The sequence below is a fragment of the Sminthopsis crassicaudata genome, chromosome 1, assembly GCF_048593235.1.
Source record: "Sminthopsis crassicaudata isolate SCR6 chromosome 1, ASM4859323v1, whole genome shotgun sequence".
In the NCBI taxonomy this organism is placed as follows: Eukaryota; Metazoa; Chordata; class Mammalia; order Dasyuromorphia; family Dasyuridae; genus Sminthopsis; species Sminthopsis crassicaudata.
This window is the reverse complement of record NC_133617.1, coordinates 403,997,874-404,017,564: the sequence shown is the minus strand read 5'-3', so window position 1 is coordinate 404,017,564 and position 19,691 is coordinate 403,997,874. Positions and strand designations below refer to the sequence as shown.

The 19,691-nt window shown below is 35.7% G+C and overlaps 2 protein-coding genes across 3 annotated transcripts in view; both read right to left on the bottom strand.

Moving 5' to 3' along the window:
* Nucleotides 1-1,246, bottom strand: part of TRIM14 (tripartite motif containing 14) — a 42,314-nt gene extending 41,068 nt beyond the window's left edge. Inside the window, exon 1 of the mRNA XM_074280058.1 lies at nucleotides 659-1,246. Within this exon, the coding sequence (XP_074136159.1) occupies nucleotides 659-734 (76 nt within the window). The 5' untranslated portion in view covers nucleotides 735-1,246. The remainder of the gene's footprint in view (nucleotides 1-658) is intronic.
* Nucleotides 1,247-1,839: 593 nt separating this feature from the next.
* Nucleotides 1,840-19,691, bottom strand: part of CORO2A (coronin 2A) — a 161,443-nt gene continuing 143,591 nt past the window's right edge. For both annotated transcript variants that reach the window (XM_074280057.1, XM_074280056.1), the window contains exons 9-12: nucleotides 11,404-11,516; nucleotides 8,309-8,399; nucleotides 5,253-5,530; nucleotides 1,840-3,958 (exon numbers count right to left, since the gene is read on the bottom strand). In XM_074280057.1, coding sequence (XP_074136158.1) covers nucleotides 3,827-3,958; nucleotides 5,253-5,530; nucleotides 8,309-8,399; nucleotides 11,404-11,516 — 614 coding nt within the window. In that variant the 3' untranslated portion in view covers nucleotides 1,840-3,826. The remainder of the gene's footprint in view (nucleotides 3,959-5,252; nucleotides 5,531-8,308; nucleotides 8,400-11,403; nucleotides 11,517-19,691) is intronic.

The window sequence follows — 19,691 nt, the reverse complement described above, 5'->3', positions numbered from 1 at the left end:
TCAAAAAGGATTATGAAGAGTTGGTACAATTGAAATGACTCAAAAACAACTTTAAGAGACAGAGAAAAGCAGATATTAATGTCTCTTCTTATTGCCATTTCCGAAACATCAGTTCCTGATGTGGAGCAATCAGACAATGACTTTTTGAGCAGCTGTGACTGCAGTACCTCTAAGTATAATTGCCAGGCTTGCATCTCCAGAAGTGGCCATTCACAGAGGTGACCCTTTTCCTGGTGTGACTTTACCTGGAGTTAGACTGTGCTCTGGAACATTAATTCTTTAGCCTTCTGGCCACTGCCAGGACACCCTCCCCGCAATTGCATTTATTCTGGCCCCAATAACTTCAAGCTACAATTCTGTCTGTTAAGGAGGAAATTTTGGGTAAAAATATATGACAGTGTTTTCTATGAAACATGAGAAACAGATATTCTGGGGAAATACCCTTTTGAGCCACATTCTTCCCCTTGGGTGTAAACCACAGGGAAAATTGCCCAGATTACTTCACAAAATTCTTCTTCAAGAAAATCCCCTGTCATATTTTTCCCTGAAACATTTCTTTTGTAAATGTAACTGGGTTTCCAGCCAAGCTGAAGTGTTTTTTTCATGCTGTTTAACAGACACAAGGCTTGTAAATAGTAAAGAATACTATGCTGCATACCTGTGTGAGAGTTTTGCTGAGTTAGAGCCAGAGATGCTTCAGGAAGAGATGACTCCATAGATTCTTTGGGGGGCATAAAAGGAAAAGCGACAGATTGGTACTGGAAGCTGGCTCCTCAAATTGTTCCTGATTTCAAGCTTGCTTCTCTAGAGTCTGCTGGAACAGATCTCCTTGGATGAGCTGAGACTTTTTCTCACTCTCAGATGAGAAGCTTATTCATTCACTTTTATGTAATTTTTTTTCTTTTCTATTATATTCTAATCTATAGAGATTCTTTAATTTCTGGTTGCTATTTTACTTGAATAAATGGGTTTACTGTCTATTTGCTGTTTGTATAACCAGTGTTTGGAGGGAAGAAGCTAAATTGGCAAGCTTGAGCTAAGGATTATGTTTTCTCTTAAACGTGACCAGGGAAGTGGATTTCCTTCTGAATCAAAAAAATATTATATTCCCTAGACCCAACATATTTGGGGGGGGGCAGGAAGATCCTTGCCCACTGATCTAAGCAAGATCTGGATAAATTCCCGGATAAATCTATCCATGTCATCTACAGGTAGCATTTAAGCATTTAAAATACATATATGAGCATAAATATCTTACACAGATAATGACAAGCCTAGAGTTTGAGTCCTGAAATCTTTGATTTATTTCCATAAAGTTCAAGGTTGACATCCTGTTGGCAGACAGCACCAAACTGGCACACTTTTCCCAAACGGTATCTGATCTGAAGGCAAAGTAGGGTGAAAGAGGTGCTATTTTTATTTATCAGTGTGAATTGCTTTTTAGGTTTAAATATCTGTTTTTATTAGAAATAAATGGAACATAGCAGCTTACATATAATACACAAGGGCAGGTTCCACGAACAGGCTAAAGATTTTGTTGGGTGATCCACATGCATTTACATGGGTGTACAGGCTCTATTTAGTAGGAGGAGACCTCAACATCCCCATAAATGAAAATGGCCAACTCATAGCGGTTCCCACTCCTGCAACCTTCTTGATTTTTGCTTTAAGCAAACTGAATACTTAATATTTATTTAAAAAACTATGTGTTAAAAAGTAAAAGTCTAGGCAGTTATTTATTATTTTGTTACATTTGTTTTCATTGCACAATTCCACAACATGTATTTTTTTTTTACAAAGATATAAGGAATTTAAGAAATGATAAAATGATCATTCAGATAGTTTTAGGCACAGTTTAATAAAGCATAAACCAATTTTGGTCATTTGATCTTCTTGTATAATATGAATTTGAACAAATTCAAAGTATTTTCGTAGGTGAAGGGAGGAAACGTGTTTAGAACTCAACATTTATACAGAAGTATTCTTCCAAAGATTATACTCAGGTGCTGATTCAATAGTTGTTCTTGGAATAGTATATCAGTAAACTATTATTGTTTCAAGTACATAGATCAGTGAGCACACTACTAATTGGCTGAGCACTGTGGATATGACTAATTTTAATCTTATCAAGTCACATACATAAACAAAAATACAATTTAAAAAAGACAGGTTAAAAAAAATATTGGGTAAAAATGATCTGTCCCTTTCCCTACTTGTCAAATAATTTAAATAATTTATTTTAGACATAAAAAAAGAAACTTGAAAAAAAAAAGCTTTCTGTCTACCTCAGAGAAGCCAGATACTATTTTTAAACATGAAATTTTGGTCACTGATATATGAGTGTTGCTTGATAAGACAGTAGTTGACATGTTTAAACATAGTATACCATGGATTTCTGCTCTCCCAATAATCCACTATGATTCATCCTCTTCCTCAGCACAGTAAGGCATGTTTTACAGACAATGTATAAAAATAAGTTCCAGCATTTAAAAGTATTTACAGGACAGAATGCTGCTCAGGTGAGAAAAGCATGCCTAAGGAGTTGTGGTCTAGTGAGAAGACAGACACGGTGAGCCCCCAGCCTCTCTCTCAGCTTGGGGGGCATGCAAATTTAAAATACAACCTGATAGGGCATTATACACCCACTGTATGCCCTTGGTTGTTCAGAGTGGGGCAGTAGGAAAGACACCAGCAGCAATGCTTCATGATGATCTTAATGCTCACAGCTCATATGGTTCTTTTCAATTATGTCCCATTTTTGCAATGTGAGAGTGAACTAGATAGCGACATAGCTTCTCCCTCATGATCCATAAACCCAGGTTTCCAAGTAGTAATAGTAGCCCTGCAATCAGTAAGTAAATAATCATTTTTGACCTGTTGGGTAAGTGACTTTTACTCTTATTTATCCTTACTCTGTTTGTGTATTAAGGAGACTTAAGTTTTTCATATTTATTTTTTTTAAGGAAGAACAGTTTGGATTTGATGATCTGCATTCTGGGACCAGAACTAGAACCTTGAAGCATATATCTATCTCTTCAATTTCTCTGAAATTGAATCTCTTCAGTTTCTATGAAAAATCTCTGTAATTGACCTTAAGTCAAGGACCAGCTATTCAGTTTAATTTGAGTATATTTGACAAAGTCTCTTATTTCCAGGGGGAAAAAAGATTTATTTAAATCCATCTTTTTACTATAGGGGCAGTGTGACAAAATGGATTGAATACTGAGCTTGAACCCAGTAAGACCTGAGGGAAAATCCTATCCCTGATAATTATGTTGTATGACTGTCATACAACTGAGGAGTCATAAACTCCTTAGGCAACTGCCTAAGAATTTTCTACTAAGGGCTGTGGCCTGTATCAGTGGAAGGAATCCTCATCAGAGGAGATCCTCTTGAGGTGTTCCTTCTTATCTGTTTATAGAGATATGATTAAGAGCTTCTCTCTCTCTCTCTCTCTCTTTCTCTCTCTCTTTCTCTCTCTCTCTCTCTTTCTCTTTCTCTAATTTTAACTACTACTACACATTCTTTTTGAGATGCTATAGCACTTTTTGTTTTTGCTTTGATGATGTATTTTTTAAATGAGAGAGAGAGAATGAATTGAAGGACAAAGTATTATTTAAAATGATTTGATTCAAAAATCTCTATGAAAAGAAGATAAGTAGAAAATTGGGCACTATTGACCACTGGCATTTTTCAATGAGTTAAATTTTCCACAAAAATATAAAAACAATAGTTATTCTTATGAGATTTAGAGTTTGGTTTTGATAGTTGTCTGGGAGTTGCTCTGGGTTCTGAGGATCAGGAAAATAGTTTCTTTCTCTCCCTCTCAATAAGTGCCTGAACTCATGTGTATGTTTTTGATTTCCAGTTCCAGCTGTTTGACTTGGACTTCTCTCTGGTTTACCAGCTCTCGAAGTCTCCGGATTTCTTCTTGTTGTCTATAGAACATTTGCAGCAGCTGTAAAACATCGGATTGATTATTATGATTATGTTTGTGGTATAAAAACTTAGGGGTAGGTAGATCAGAAAATATATAAGAAGCAGGTATAGAGGGAATACTAGCTTTTACTAAAATGCTTTATTATTTATCCTGTCCTTAATCCCAACCCCATTCCCCTATTTTAAAAAAGTGATTGTGTTAACATGACTTGGATCTAAATGGACAATTTTCTGATGCATGGCTATTTCATTACTATTCTTAAATGACTGAATCACCTTTCTTCATTTACTGAGCCACAAAAGGACTGGGTTTTGTTAATATTTGGTTTCTTTTCTAGTGGGTAAATGGACCAACTTCCATTTTCTATAGAAAGTCTTGAAGTGATGGAAATGGGACAGGGGTAGGGATTGTATATAGAGGATCTGGAATAGTTTATTGATTAGGCCTTTAAGTGAATCCCTATATACTTGCTTCTTTGCATTCTTGGTGCATTGAAAACTGAGGAACTGGGAAAAGGAAAAAGGAAGAAAAAAATAAAGGGAAGATAAGATATAATTTCTGAAGAGATTTATAGTTACCTATAAGAAGGAAAGTGAACTTAAAATGAACTAGAAATGCTGCTAATCTTCTAAAGATTGTAATCTTTCCAAGGGGAATCATTTTAGAAACCATTATAAATAATTTATCATGGAATTAATTAACAAAAAACCCCTTGATTTTATAAATTATAAGTGTATTTTGGATAATCTATAGTTACAGCAAACAGTAAGAACTAGGAGTTGAAGAAACCTGAAATATAAGCAGGTGCCAGGAAATTTAAAACAGTTACACAAATATTGGTACTCAATAAACTGGCCTTTCTGGCTTCCATTTCTGAAACATGGATATCATGCTAAATCTATATCATCTGTATAATGGGATTAAAATGCATGTGATTCATTGAGCTGTTGGGAAGCCTATTTTTTTCAAAGTATTTGCATACTTTTTGAATTAAAGAATGAGGCATGAGTATCCTAAGGTTTTGACATCTCTTCAGCATATATGCTTTTAAATATTTCTTTCTTTCTCCTTTCACCTTCACATTCTCTTTCCTCCTGTCCTTCTAGTTTTCTTTTTTTACCTTCTTCCCAAGCCATTATTGCCTCTCACCTTTTGCTTTTCTTCTTTTTTTCCTTTTTCTCCCTTTCCCCCCCTTATTCCCTTGCCTATGTCTGGATTCCACAAACATTATTGTTTATTCCTCCCTAGAGCTGATTTCTACTTTGAGCATCCAGAAGCTCATTCTCAATGTTTAGTTTTCATATAATCTTACCTCATTTTCTGTTTTTGGTGGAGGACACTCAAATGGATCATAGCCATTTGAAAGCCAAGATTTCCTGTCTTCTTGTATTTGATCTATTCCTTTTCTTGGTCCTCTCTCATCTGAGAACCTGTTTGACTTCTTGAAATCTTCAATTGCTGTTTTCCTTTCTATCCTGTCTATATACCTATTTGATTCCAGAGGCATAGAATTGGAGAGTGTCCTTTCAGGAAACTGTGGTTGAGAGTTTATAAGTTCTGACCCCGGTCTCAGAGATACCAGCAATGGCCCTACAAGACAAATAAAGTGATAGTGAGCACACTAATCATACGTCTTCATGGATATAGAGAGACTTTAAGGATTTAGAGCAGAAATGTCAAAGTCAACTAGAAATCCACACATAAAGACTGTTTAACATGTATTATCGTCTATGTTGTATTGTACTTTCATGATACTATGAGTGTAAGGATGCGGTTCTACAAAACAAGAAAAGGGAATTGTAAGGGTCCTTTAAATGGGCGCCACAGCACAACAGGAGATTGAGTGGCCCAGAAATAATCTCTGTGGATGTAGGACTGCCCTGTGGGTGGGACCCTGGCCATATTGAGATAGCTTTGTAATGGGTGACGGCTCTCTCGCTGGTTGGCTGTATATGTGACCTCACAGGCCCTTTATAAGCCCACTGCAGACAGCAGTCGCTCTCTTTAACCTGGCTCCCTAGCCTGGGGTAGCCAAGCCAAGCTGATGGATAGCCCAGAGAGGTAAGGAGTTTGGTAGTGAACACGTGGGTCTTCTGACCAGGTGTTCACTAGGGAGCTAACAAGTCAGGGCATCAAGTCAGGGCATTATGTGAGTAGGTATAATAAAGGCTTTTAAGATTACACGTGGCTGTTCTTGAGCGTGCTACCGGTTATTAAACTATAGATTCAAGAGATCGTGGCCAGAGACCTTTGAAGGCCTCAGAGGAGGCGAGCCAGGTAGAGTTCACACTGCAAAGGTCAGTGGTCAAAGGTACTCTGTTGGGCCTAGGACAGACTGGTAATAGTAACTGCCAGGAGGGCATGTTACAAATGAGTATATGGCTTTAGGCCAGGATGTGTTCATAATTTTACTCTGTTTCCAGATTCCTCTGATATTCAAGTTATAGACTGCATTTTTTCAGAAGTGACACTGATGATCCAAAAGGTGCAAATGTTTCCTTTACAAGGGCTTTATTAGTTCTAAGTATATTTAAAACAACATCTTTCATTATTAGTTCAATTAAGACAACAAATATTATAACCCTTGAGATCCAGTAGCTAGATTAGTGGTCTCCAAATTTTTTGATTTTTTTTTTTTTTTTGACCAACAGGTACAACTTAATTTACTTTTAAATAAATAAATAAATGAGTGAGATTCATAAATTCTTCATACACTATTGTATATACAAATATGACTATATTATTACATAGGTTTATTATAATATATTGTTCTATATTATTTCACATATATACATGATAATTATAATTATATCATATATAAAATATAACATAATATATAATACATTATTATATATCTATAAAATGACATAAATCTTTTTTTTAAATGACATAAAGATGAAATCATATTTTATTCTAGCGTCAATGGGGATATACTGGAGTTTATTGGGGAGGGGAATGACATGGCCAGATCTATAGTTTAGCAACTCACTTTCAGAACTGTGTGTCAGATGGATCAAAGTGGGAAGAGATGAGCCAAGGAGACCAATTAGGTTGCTATTGCATTAATACAGGCAAATAATGATAATGACCTACAAGGCTTGGCTATGTAAGAAGAGAGAAGGCACATAGATATGAGAAAGTAAAGTCAATTGAATTTAAGAATGAGGTTTTCTAGTAAGGGTAAACAACTTAAGGTCTCTACTTGTGGCATTCTCTTTTGTCTATATTACCATATGTGCCTCTTAATAGTTATCTCTCTTTCACTTTCACATTCTCTTTCCTCCTATCTCTTCTTCTAGCTTTCTTCTTTTACCTTCTTCCCAAGCATCTCATATTTTTAAAACTTCTATTTGTGTCATTTAAAATGCACATAATATATAATAATGCATTGTGCATCATGTTATATTTTATATATGATATAATAATACAAATATAATAATCATATATTATATGTAATGCACTGCTGGTAGAAATGATAAGATTTGGCAGCTTGTTGAATAAGTGGTGAGGGAGAGTGAGGCAGCTAGGAAGGCATCAAGTTGTGAACTTGGATGATTGGAAGAATTTTCTCTATACATACATTTAGAAGAATTGGGGTTTTTTGGGGTAAGATAATGTAATTTTTTGGTTGTGAATAATGTGGGAATTTGTTCTGCTTGATTATGCATATTTGTTACAAGGATTTTCTTCTTTTTATATTGGAGAATGGGAGAGATAAATACTTGTTAATCAAAAAAAGAAAAGAATCCTTTTGTTTCTAAAAAAAACTCACAAAAGATAATGTAATGAATTTTTCCATGAAGATCACAACTTATTTGAAAAAGGGAGGAAAGTTCATTGTAACACAGCTGAAAATGGGGCAGATATTAGATGGGTTGAAGATTTTACCCTTAGTTATCTATCTGTCACAGCCACAGAGTAATCTGGGGAAAAGAAAGCATGCATGGTAGGCCTCTAAGTGACGCAGCGGATAGAGTGCAAAGCCTGGAATCAGAAAGACACTTTCTGAGTTAAAATTTGGTTCCAGATATTTACTAGCTGCGTGACCCTGGTGGAGTCAGTTTACTCTTATTTTGTCCCAATTCCCCACTTGTAAAATGAGCTGGAGAAAAAAAATGGCAAACCATTCTCTTTGCCAAGAAAACCCCAAATAGGATCAAGAAGAGTTGGACGAGACTAAAAAGACCAAACAATAACAACAATAAATGTTTAGGAAATGCCGAAGAAAAGAAAAATACTTTCATGTCAGCTAGCTTTAGGTCCAGTAATTCATTGGGCTTTGACTAAAGGCACCATATTTCCTAATATTTTTAACTGAAGCCACAGTGACTTTTATTCTTATTGCACCAGAAAGGAGGCAATCCCAACCTTTATTCATTCCATTCAGCCATTCCTGTGCTGTCAGAGCCGGCTGGACTCCAGCTGTCAAGGGATAGATGTCTTCTTGGTAGGATTCTGACTACAAAAACAAACAGAAAAGGACAATGATAACTTATGAAATTGCTACTACAGACACTATATGTGAGCCTAAGAAGTATTTTCATTTGCCTGGTATGTAAGTTGATAAAATTAGACTGATTCTTTAATGTTGAGGTTCTCTAATATTAATTTAGAAATAACAAATCAACCCAGCTTAATAGGTCATCATTCAATCCTGATGTTTTACCTTATATACAGCAAATTGGCAAAGATGACCAAAAAAATGAGAATAAATAATATTGGGAGGGTTTTGGAAAGAGATATATATACCTCTGCATTGTTGGTGGATCTATGAATTGTTACAACCAATTTGGAAGGTAATTTGGAATTATTCAAATGAAGTGACTAAAATGTCTATACCCATATATGCAAATGAGGTCATTAATGAAAACAAAGTTCTTTTATACCCAAAATATTTATAGTAGCACTTGAATCTCAGTGTCTTCATCTGGAGAGTCTACCTAGAAGGCTTCTGATCTATAATTCTATTAATGAACTTGTTTCCAAAGTAGACATGAAAACCTTTCGAGGAATTGATCCCGTCTTAGAATTTGTGAGGGGGGTAGGAATGCCAGGCATAGTTTAATATTAATTTTGGATTTTTGGAGAACAGATTTCAAAGGTTTCAGAAAAAAGAAGGGGTTTAAGATTCTAGAGGGAAAAAAAATCAGTCCATGTTAGGAAGTTTTCAAGATATTTCTGAAGGCACAAAGTGAATTCCAATGAGGAAGAAGGGGAAGGAGGAGGTTTCTAAGGAGAAGAACATCTGTATAAAGATTATTTTAAAAGACATGCAAAAGATGGCAGCAAGCTCAGGTTAACAAATCATGAATTTCAGAACTTGGCAAGTGCTTTTAAAATATTCTCAGGAGTCCTAAAACGCAGAGTGGTTTGAAGCTGGTGAAGAATGATAAGAGTAATAGGATATTTTTAATAAATGGAGAAAAAGGAAGATTAAAAAGGATAAGATTGCTGCTCGTGGTGAATAGGATGACAGAAAGTGATTGAGTAAAGGTGGAGCAATTTCTGTGTTATATTCCAAGGAAAATTTTTTTTAATTAAAAAGAGAATTGATATTAAAGATAAATGAAAATTATAAAAGGCTAATAGAGAGCTGATACTCGAGATAAGCAAGAAATGATGAGAGCATGGAGTGGCTCTTGACAAGGTCAAATCATTAGGTCAAGATATGAACAATGAATAAAAGTTCCAGAAGAATCTTGGATGTAATTGTTGATCTTTGAATGGGGGACAGAAAATGTGCCAGAGAGACTGGACTGTAGAAGGGCAAGTGTCGTCCTGAATTTTGAAAAAGAAAATGAAAGTGCAATCTGAAAACTACAGGCTCATGAACTTGACTCTAATTCTTGCAAAAATTTAGAATTCTTTTAATTTGATAACGAATATATTTGACAATGAATAAACATTCAGAAAAGGACAAGAATGGTTTCATTAAGAATAATAGATGCTCTTTAAAAGAATACACAGGACAGAACATAAGAACTAAGATTCAGAGCGGGTTCCAAACAAAAAAGGCAACTTTGAAATAAATATTTTCTATCTATCTCCCCACTGAGGAGCAGACTGAGATTTCTTTGATATGGCCACTCTCAGAATTTGTTTTGTCTTATTATACATATTTGTAAAGGTCTTTTTTCTTTCTTTCCAATGGGGGGTGAGAAAGAGAAGATTCATTTTCACTAATTAAAAAATTTAATAAAAAAGAAACTATTGAATTTATTATATACTTCCAAAAAGCAAGATGGAATGGAGATATGAAATCCTCTTTTTCTTTGTAAGTGTTGTTTATGTTTGTAAGATGTATTCATGTTTATTGTTTGCCAAATTTAGATAACAAAACCAAAAGAGTATAGTCTAAGTTAGACCCTCTCTCCCCCTTCTCTTCCTCTTTCTCCCTCCTTCCTCCTTTTCTCTCTCTCTTTCTTTTTCTCTCTCCCTTCTTCCCTCCTCCTTTTTCCTCCTCTCCTTCTCTCTCTCTCTCTCTCTCTCTCTCTCTCTCTCTCTCTCTCTCTCTCTCTCTCTCTCTCTCTCTCTCTCTCTTTCCCCTTCCTCCCCACAACCTTCCCCTCTGTTTTGGAATAGTTTAGATAACTCTTATCTAATTTTAGCAAAGAATTCTAAAAATTGTGTTATTGCTGTATATGAGATAGAGAATTAAAGAATAGTACAATTATATGGCTTTGGAACTGGATAAATCACTGAGTCCAAATTGTTATCATTAAGAGGTTGAGGACAATTTGAAAGGGGATGCCATGAAGGGCCACAAGGATTTGTCCTTGTGCCACTTAATATTTTCATCAATTACTTAGAAAAGGGCAAACATGGCGTTCTTAATAAATTTTCAGCTGACACAATTAGAAGGGACAGCTAAATCTTTGGATAATAGTGTTGGGAACGAAAATGTAATAGAATATAATGTTGAGTCAATTCTAATGAGATGAATTTTAGTAAGAATAATGATAATATCTTAAACTTGGGTTTAACAATCAGCTTGGCAAGTATAAGAAGAGGAGGTGTGGAAGTAATAATTCGTTTGAAAAAGATTTTAGGGGTACCAGAGTGATGGAGGGTATTAGTGGATTGTAAGCTTAGCATCAGCCAGCAGAGTGATATGACAGACAAAAAAGCTAAGATGGGCCTAGACATCATTGAGAACTGTATTCAGAACAATGGAAGCAATAGTCTCATTGTACTCTCTCCTGTTTGGATGACACTGCCATATTGTTTTTAGTTTTCAGAGCTGCATTTTTGGAAGGACATAGAAAAGCCAGAGAATACAAACGTGTGGTAAAGACTCTTAAATGGTGCTGCATAAGAATCTGGAAGGAATGAGAATAGACTACATGTCAGTCTCGAGGCAGAGGTGGGCCATTACTCTGAGGGCATGGTCAGGTACGACTAAGGGGCTCCCTCAGAGGTGCTCCTGACTTCCCTGTGACAGCTGAGCTATGAAAGCCACTTACCCGACGAGGGACAATCATTGATACGGGCTCGATGAGGCCTTTGGTTGTTATCAGTTTGTAGAATCTGAATATCTCACAGGAAGATACATCGAGACCCCTCTTTGGCATGATTCCTAATGGAAAGATCCAAGAGAAGGAAGAGATCATAGGAAAGGACTGACTTGAGCAATTGTTAATTGGGCCTAGCTGTCATGGGCAAAGTTTGAATCCCTATTAATGAGCACACTGCTTTGTTCCTGGCTGCTAATGAATGTCTATCAAACTGCTGTGGTTTGCAATTAAATTGTATACTTCCTGCTCAGTGAGTATGTACCTGAAAATTCACTGAGTCTTTTCTTCCTCTCCTTTCCCTCCTCCCCTCAGGACACTATTTACTAGGTAGGCCATGAACATGATTACAATATTCCCATTTTTTCCTGAGAATGGGGATAAAAAAATTGTGGACAGTTGAAGTTACAGATGGATACATTACCAATAGTGGCAAACTTCATGAACTTTATTAGCCACAAATGGATGAGTCACGGAAGAGCTACGACCTGCATCAGTGGATAGAGTTTACTCAGAGGTAGTGTATCCAGAGTATCCAAGGACAGATTGTGCTTTGGGATCCAAGGTATCTTAGGATAGTGGGCTGGAAAGACTCTTAGAAAAAGGATAGTCTGGAAAACAACTTTTTTTTTCCTGAGGAAATTGGGGTTAAGTGACTTGCCCAGGGTCACACATCCAGGAAATGTTAAGTGTCTGAGGTCAAATTTGAACTCAGGTCCTCCTGACTTCAGAGCTGATACTTTATCCACTTCGCCACCCTGCCCTGGAAAACCAAAACTTATGCTTCTGCTCATAGTGCATTGGCTAAATCATTGATTAGGTCATGAACTTGATTTTTGTTCTTCCCATCAGTGTTATTCAGACATAGAAGAGAAAACAGCTTTTTTTGCTAGGCTCAATTCTAATGTTTAAAACACTTTAGGATCTCCAAAAAAAGTGAAGGTTTTTCTAAAAAAAGTCCTCTTTTCCATTTCTGTTAATAATTCTACCCCTCTTCTACCTTCTCATTCTGGAAACTTTGGTTTCATCTTTTATTTATTCCCATTTCATCCCCTATACCTAATTAGTCACCAAATTCTATCTTTTCTTGCTTAAAAATGTTGTGTAGTTTTTTACTCTCTCTTTCCATTTCCACTGCTATCTCATTAGACTAGGCTTTCATCATTGCACACAAGAATTATAGCAGCAATCTCTCAGCTAGTCTCCCTGATTTAATCTGATTTTAATCGATCATTGCCTAGATCTTCTCTGGATGACTATGGCCCACTGCATCAAATATATGAACTCCTCTACCTTCGTTTCAAGGCCCTCCATTATCTGGGCCATATATATATATAACACCATATATATAACAATACTCTGATATTTTAAATGATCCATCATTCACTTTCTCAGTGTGAGTGAACTCTATATCCACTCATGCAAAGCTTAGCTCTTCCATGATTCATCCATTTATGGCAAATAAAGTCCACTGCCTTAGAATGATGAATTCTATGAAGTCTTCTCCAATGATAGATAATGTAGTCTACCCCAGTCTGTGTCTCAAAGCTTTTTCAGTTTGGTTCAGACATATTAAAATGTACCATCTGTGGATGTAATCTTTAAGGAAGCAGAGACATCACCATAACATGGTAACAAGCAGAACCTTAGGGGAGCAACAATAATTAGTACAGAACATTTTTATTTATGAAGGACTCATTAAATTTGACCCTCTCAACAGTCTTGTATGGGAAGACAAATATTTTTTTCTATTTTACAGAGAAGCAAAGTGAGCTTCAAACAGACTAAATGTCTAGCCAGTAAGTGGGGACTTTTTTTTTTAATCTTTTGACTAAATCTAGTGCTCTTTCCATATATTTATTAACATTCAATACATCAGCTTAATGAGGATTATATTATAATCTTTATAACATCCCTGGTCATATAAAGGGAAAATAGTTTAATAAAGAGTGAGTTTCTATATAGTAAGCAGGAGAGTTGGGTGGAAGCAGCAAGGGTGAACAGTGGATAGAGTACTGGGTTTGGAATCAAGAAGACTCATTTTCCTCTGTTCAAATCTGGCTTACTCTAATATCTTTGACAAGAAAACCCCAAAAGGTGTCACAAAGAGTTGGATATGAATGAAACAACTGAACAACAACGAGTTGGGATTCAAAATTCCAAGTCTTCAGTTGTCAAGTTCAGTGATTTTCCCATTAATCATCATGATAATAAACATAAACATCACAAAATAAGCACAAGTCTTACTTTTCCTCCACTGTTTTTCTGATTATTTCAGCAAAAAATATTTTTTCCCTCCAAAATCCTAATTGGATTCACAGTATCATATAATTTAGCACCTGATTCTCTTGATTGCTCTATCTAAATCAAAGTTTATTTAGTCCCTGTGTAAGTGCCAGTGACTGTGTTAATCTTACTATCCAATTGTAGACTGGAAAGTTCATTTATATCAGAGTATATCTCATGTTTCTTTAGCTTTTCCCATAGACTGAAGCACATGGTTGGATACATAGCATAATAAGTCTTCAGTAAACTTTTGATTGAGTAGTGTGTGTTGAAATTGCTTCAGACCAGGCCATGTGTTTTTGCATAAACAGTGGAAAAAGAGTCATCCAAATTCTTTGAGACTCCACTGACCCTTTCAGACATCTGTTCCAAAAAATTCCCCAAATCCTTTCCCATAATTTTAACTTCACTTGTTCATCAGTTCTACTTTTATCCTTAAAAAATTCATCTTTCACTCTTGAAACAAATATTTGACAGTTGGAAAGGTTCTGAACTATATGTTTGTGAGGCTGGGTTTTTAGGAGCTGATACTCAGCCTAATGAACATTCCAGTTGTTTTAATATAGAATTCCTAACATGGAGTCTAGGAAGTTGGTTTTTCAATATCTTGATGTACTTTTATTCTATATATTTAAAAACATTTTTTTCTGTATGATACAAAAGAAGTTAGAAACTCCTTGTGAGGGGTTGGACTTCTAACTTTCTTTTTGTTTGTTTTAACAAGGATATGTTTAGTCTTTGTGGAATCAAGACTTTTATTCAAATTAGTTCTGCAGAAATCCTGTGAATTCCTTTGAGAAAATCATTAATTTCTGAGCACCCTTTTTTCTTTTTGGAGTCATTTGGAGTTAGTAAATGTCTGAGGCTGGATTTGAACTCAAGTTTTCCTGATGCCAGTGTGCCACCCACTACACTACCTAGCAGCTTCTTTTGTGTCTCCTTTCAAAGAAAAATTCCTCTCTTCAAGGAGTAACTATGTATAGAGGAAGAAACAAGGAGAATTTTGGTGGTAAATTCATCTTCTTTTTCTCCTCTTGCTTCTTAACCCCTTAGAATCCAGCTTCCAACCTCATCACTCCTCAGAAATGATTCTGTCCAAAGTTATGAATGTTTTTTTTTAATTGTCAGATTTAGTGCTCTTTTCTTAATTCTCATCTTGACCTTTCTGCAGTCTTTGAACCTGCTGGTTACTCTTTTCTTGATACTCTATTCTTTAAGTTTTTGGAATATCACTCTTTTTTGGTTTTCCTTCTACCTCTCTGGCCACAAGTCATTTGCTCTTTAGAGATACCTCACAGAGTTAATGTCTCTATCCACACATCTTTACATGGCAACCTCACCAGCTCCCAGGGATTTAATGATCATCTCTATAGATGATGATTCTCAATTCTACCTGTTCTTCCCTATCCTCTTTGATGACCTCTTGTATCTCCACCAGTCTTTCACACATTTTTGACTGCATTTTCAGTAGACATTTTAAACTTGATATGTCCCAAACTGAACTTATCTTTCCCCTCAAGCTTTCCTACTCTCCTAGCTTCCCCACTATCATTAAGGGAAATACCACCTTCCCCGTCTCTTAGGTTCACAACTTAGGTGTCATCCTTAAATTGTTACTATCTCTTCTCTCCCTACCTTTGCCCCATATCTAATCCAGTGCTAAGAACTATGGATTTCATTTTTGCAACATCTGTTTCTGTGCCCTAATACGGTCCCCACCCTCGTGCAGACTCTCATCATTTCATACTTTGGCTATAGCAAAACTGCTGATGGATCTCCAAACCATCCTCCATTCAGCCACTAAACTGATTTTCCTAAACACAGATCTGATCCTATCACTTTCCTATTATATAAGCTCCAGGAGCTCCCTATCACCTCTATGATCAAATGAAAAATCCTTTGCCATCCAAAGTCCTTCATAACCTACTCTCTCAACTCTTTCCTTATGTCTTCTAGTGTGCTTACTTTATGTGATATTAGCTTCTTTGTTATTCTACAAAGATCTCTCAGTTCTGGAGATTCCCGTTGGTTGTTTCTCATTCCTGGAAAGCTGTCCCTTTTCATTTCTGCCTACTGGCTTCTTCAAGTCCCAACTTTACCAGCAGTCTTGCATAATACCTCTTAATTCCAGTGTTTATCCTCTTTTAATTATTTCCTGTTTATCTTGTACATAGCATTGTCTGTTCATATTTATTGTTTGTCTCTTTTATTAGATATAAGCTTTTTGTATTTTTGCCTCTTATTTTACCTTTTTTATATCCCTAGCACTTAGCAGGGTCCCTAGCACCTAATAAGTGCTTAATAAATGTTTACTGACTGATTGACTTTAGAATAGGGACAAAAACTTTAAGACATTTGGATGAGAAGCAGAACATTTGGGAACATGAACGATCAATATATGAATTGTAACTTCAGAGGTGAGGTGCTCTCCCTCTCCCCACATTTTCTTTTCCTTGATTCTTTTTCTCATTTTTCTGTATCTCTTTTTACATCTCCTTTTTTCCTATTTCTTTCCCCTTCCTCCCTCCATCTCTCTCTCTCTCTCACTCTCTCTCTCTCTCTTCTCTCATTCTCGCCTCTCTCTCTCTCTTCTCTCTCTCTCTTCTCTCTCTTTCTGTGTCTGTCTGTCTCTCTCTCTTCTCTCTCCCTCTCTCTCTCTCTCTCTTTCTGTGTCTGTCTCTCTCTTTCTCTCTCTCTCTCTCTTTCTGTGTCTGTCTCTCTCTCTCTCTCTTTCTGTGTCTGTCTGTCTGTCTCTCTCTCTCTCTCTCTCTTTCTTCCTTTACAATACAAATATAGGGGCAGCAGTAGAATGATAATAGTAAATTTTAACTTCTCCCCTTGCCTTCTCTCTGGACCTCTGGCCTTCAAGGAAGCCATCTAGGATCTCCAGATAGTAAGAAGAAATTGCAGATGACATATGAAGGCCAGCAGATGGCACAGAAAAAGTTTAGAAACTCAGAAGTGCATAAAATATGTATGATATTATATAATATCACATATTTATCTTTTAATATATTTAATTGAATTTAATTTGTTTAAATATAATTATTTAATATTTAGTAAATGTTTAAATTTAATAATTTAATAATTTAGATTTCTCTGGTATGAAAGGAGGCCAAAAAATTGTATGTGCATTTTCCAGATTGTGGTGGAGGAGGGGAGAGGAAAGGGAGAGAGGGGGTGGCACTTCAAACCCTGAAATAAGGAAGGGATAACTGTAGTGTGTGTATCCCAGTTAAAAAAAAAATAGATCAGGAGTTAAAAGACTGAAATTTGAATCCTAGTTCTGCTCTTTACAATCTATCAATTCACTACAGGCAAGTGATTTTTACCAACTAGGACTTGGATTCCTCATTCTAAAGTAAGTATGGTTTTGACTAGATTGCTTTCATGATTCATTCTAGCTCTTATCTGATAATTCTCCTTTCCAGCTATAAAGCCTCTAAAACTAGATAATAGCACCATCTTAAGGTCAATGTGGAAATTCTTAGACCCAATCCCTCTTGTATTTTTTTTTTCTGGTTTTCACAATGCAGTTTATTTCCCCTCTATCCATTTTTTTTCTCACATGTGCTTACCCATACACTTTAATCTCTTACATTTTATGGAAATATTAAACTTTTTCTATTTTTTTAATCAATAAACATTTTTAAAGTGCCTACTATGTGCCAACTGGTGCAGCTGGATGGTGCAAGGGATAAAGTGCAGGAAGATTCCTCTTTTCGAGTTCAAATCAAACTTCAAACCATACTATCTGTGTGATCCTGAGCACACCACATAACCCTGTTTGCTTCAGTTCCTCATCAATAAAATGAGCTGGAGAGGGAAACACAAGTCACTCCAGTATATTTGCCAAGAAAACCCCAAATGGGGTCATGAAGTATTGGACATAACTGAAAAACAACTCAACAACAAAAAAATGTGCAGGCATTGTGCTTAGTGCTGGGGATACAAAAACAGGTAAAAGAGAGGTTCCCTCCAGCAGCTTAGCAATCAAAAGGGAGGAGCTTACACAAACCTGTCCCGTTGCTTAAATGCAAACCTCTCTCTTAGTTGTTAAAGCCCCCCAAATTATTCTGAGATCTCCCTCAGATTCTTCACAAAAATCTCTCAATTTGTTTTCTCATTCTTCACCATTAAGTCTACTTTCCTTCAAGCACCAGCATTCAAACCAAATAAAGAAACTTGCTTCTTTTTAAAAAATATTGTTTGTCCTCAACTACTAGTATTGTTGTCTTCTATTTTTCATCCCAAACATATAGCATGTAATCTATATTATGGACATATAGGGGAATATATACTATGTGAACAGACCAAGTATAAAACAAGACAAAATCACTTTAAATTCATTGGGGGAAAGATTTTCAAGATATCTATGAAGAGGGCACAATATGGAAAAATTAGAGCAAAATTATAAATTAACATTATTACCCAAAATCAAAGGAGTTAAGAAGACTCCTGACTCATTCTTATCTGCTCGTTTTTATAAGAATCATGCCAGGATCATAATTTAAATCTGGAAGGGACCATAGAAGTCATTGAGCTCAATTTCTTCATTTTGTAGATGAAGAAAGCCAAAAAGAAAATTTAATTATTTGCCCAAGGTCATAGAGCTAGTTAAATGTCTGAAGCAAAATTGGAATATATATCTTTCTGCCTGTAGATCTAATACTTTATTTATGATATCACACTGCCTCTCCACAAACACATGAAGGGTGTCTTTGGAGGAAAAAAATAACAAGAAAGAAAGAAGCAGGCTTTTGCAAATTGTTGATTATCAATGATTCCATCTTCAGTCAAATAACTGACTAAAAGTATTTATAGCCCAAAAGATCCCTCAGGTTCCTTGTTGGTTAATTTTTAAAGCATTTGATTCAAGCAGTGGAAAATGAAGCTTTAAAGTTTGTACTCTAATAATGTATTACTCAAACATATTTAAATAGATGCAGCTACAAGGAAACTTTTGTTAAATCATTCTTAGTATCAAGAGAAGCCCAAAATAAGCAGATAGTGTAGTGTCACTGACAGGAGGATGTCTGGGGCAGAATCCAATTGGAATAAGAATTCCCTAAAGATAATAGTCTACCAGAATTTTCTGTCTGCAGCTAATGTGCTAATTTCATTAACACGGTGGGACATTTCTCTTTAGGGAGATTCAGAATAACTCAAGAAGCAAAACTTAAAACTTCCCAGTTGGAGACCAACTGGAAGAAGAAAGCTTGTCTTGATTATAATCTATAGTAGAATGGGCAGCCCATTGAATTAGTGCATTAATTAGCTCAAAGATACATATGTTAGATATATATTATATCTTTATGTGCTATACTTTCAGTTATCAGACAATTGATTTCTCTCTCTGTCTCTTTTTTCCCTCTTTGTCTCTTCTGTCTGTCTGTATCTCTCTCACACAGACACCTCAAACATCTTTTTAATACTAATATTCGCCTGATAAGATTATGTAGCCACAGATCACTGATTATCAAAATTAGAAAAAAAAGCCAAATTATTGATTGCTCAAAAGGTAAAGAGAATGAAAGTAGTTAAAGCAAATGTCACAGATGACTTTTATGCAAGAAAAGGCATAAAGTATTATTCATGGATTATAGAATTGGAAAAGGAAGTAGGCTGGACATATAGTGAGAGTAAGGGAAAACATGATCAGACTGAATCTTAAACCCAGAAAATGTTAGAAGACACAGCTAAAAGCCTTTAGCCCATTGGTCATAAATAAGTGAATAAAGGAAAGAATTATATAGAATGAGCAGATAAGCCACCCAAGAAAATATATCTGCATTGACAAAATCTGCCTTTGTGACCTGTCCCAAGAGTCTAGACATAAGAAAAAAAATACTATTTTCACAGGAAAATGTATTCTGAGGTCCAAACTCAATTCATATGTTATCTAGGAAGATAAGCAATTAATCTGTTAGCATCCATTCATACCCAATAGGATT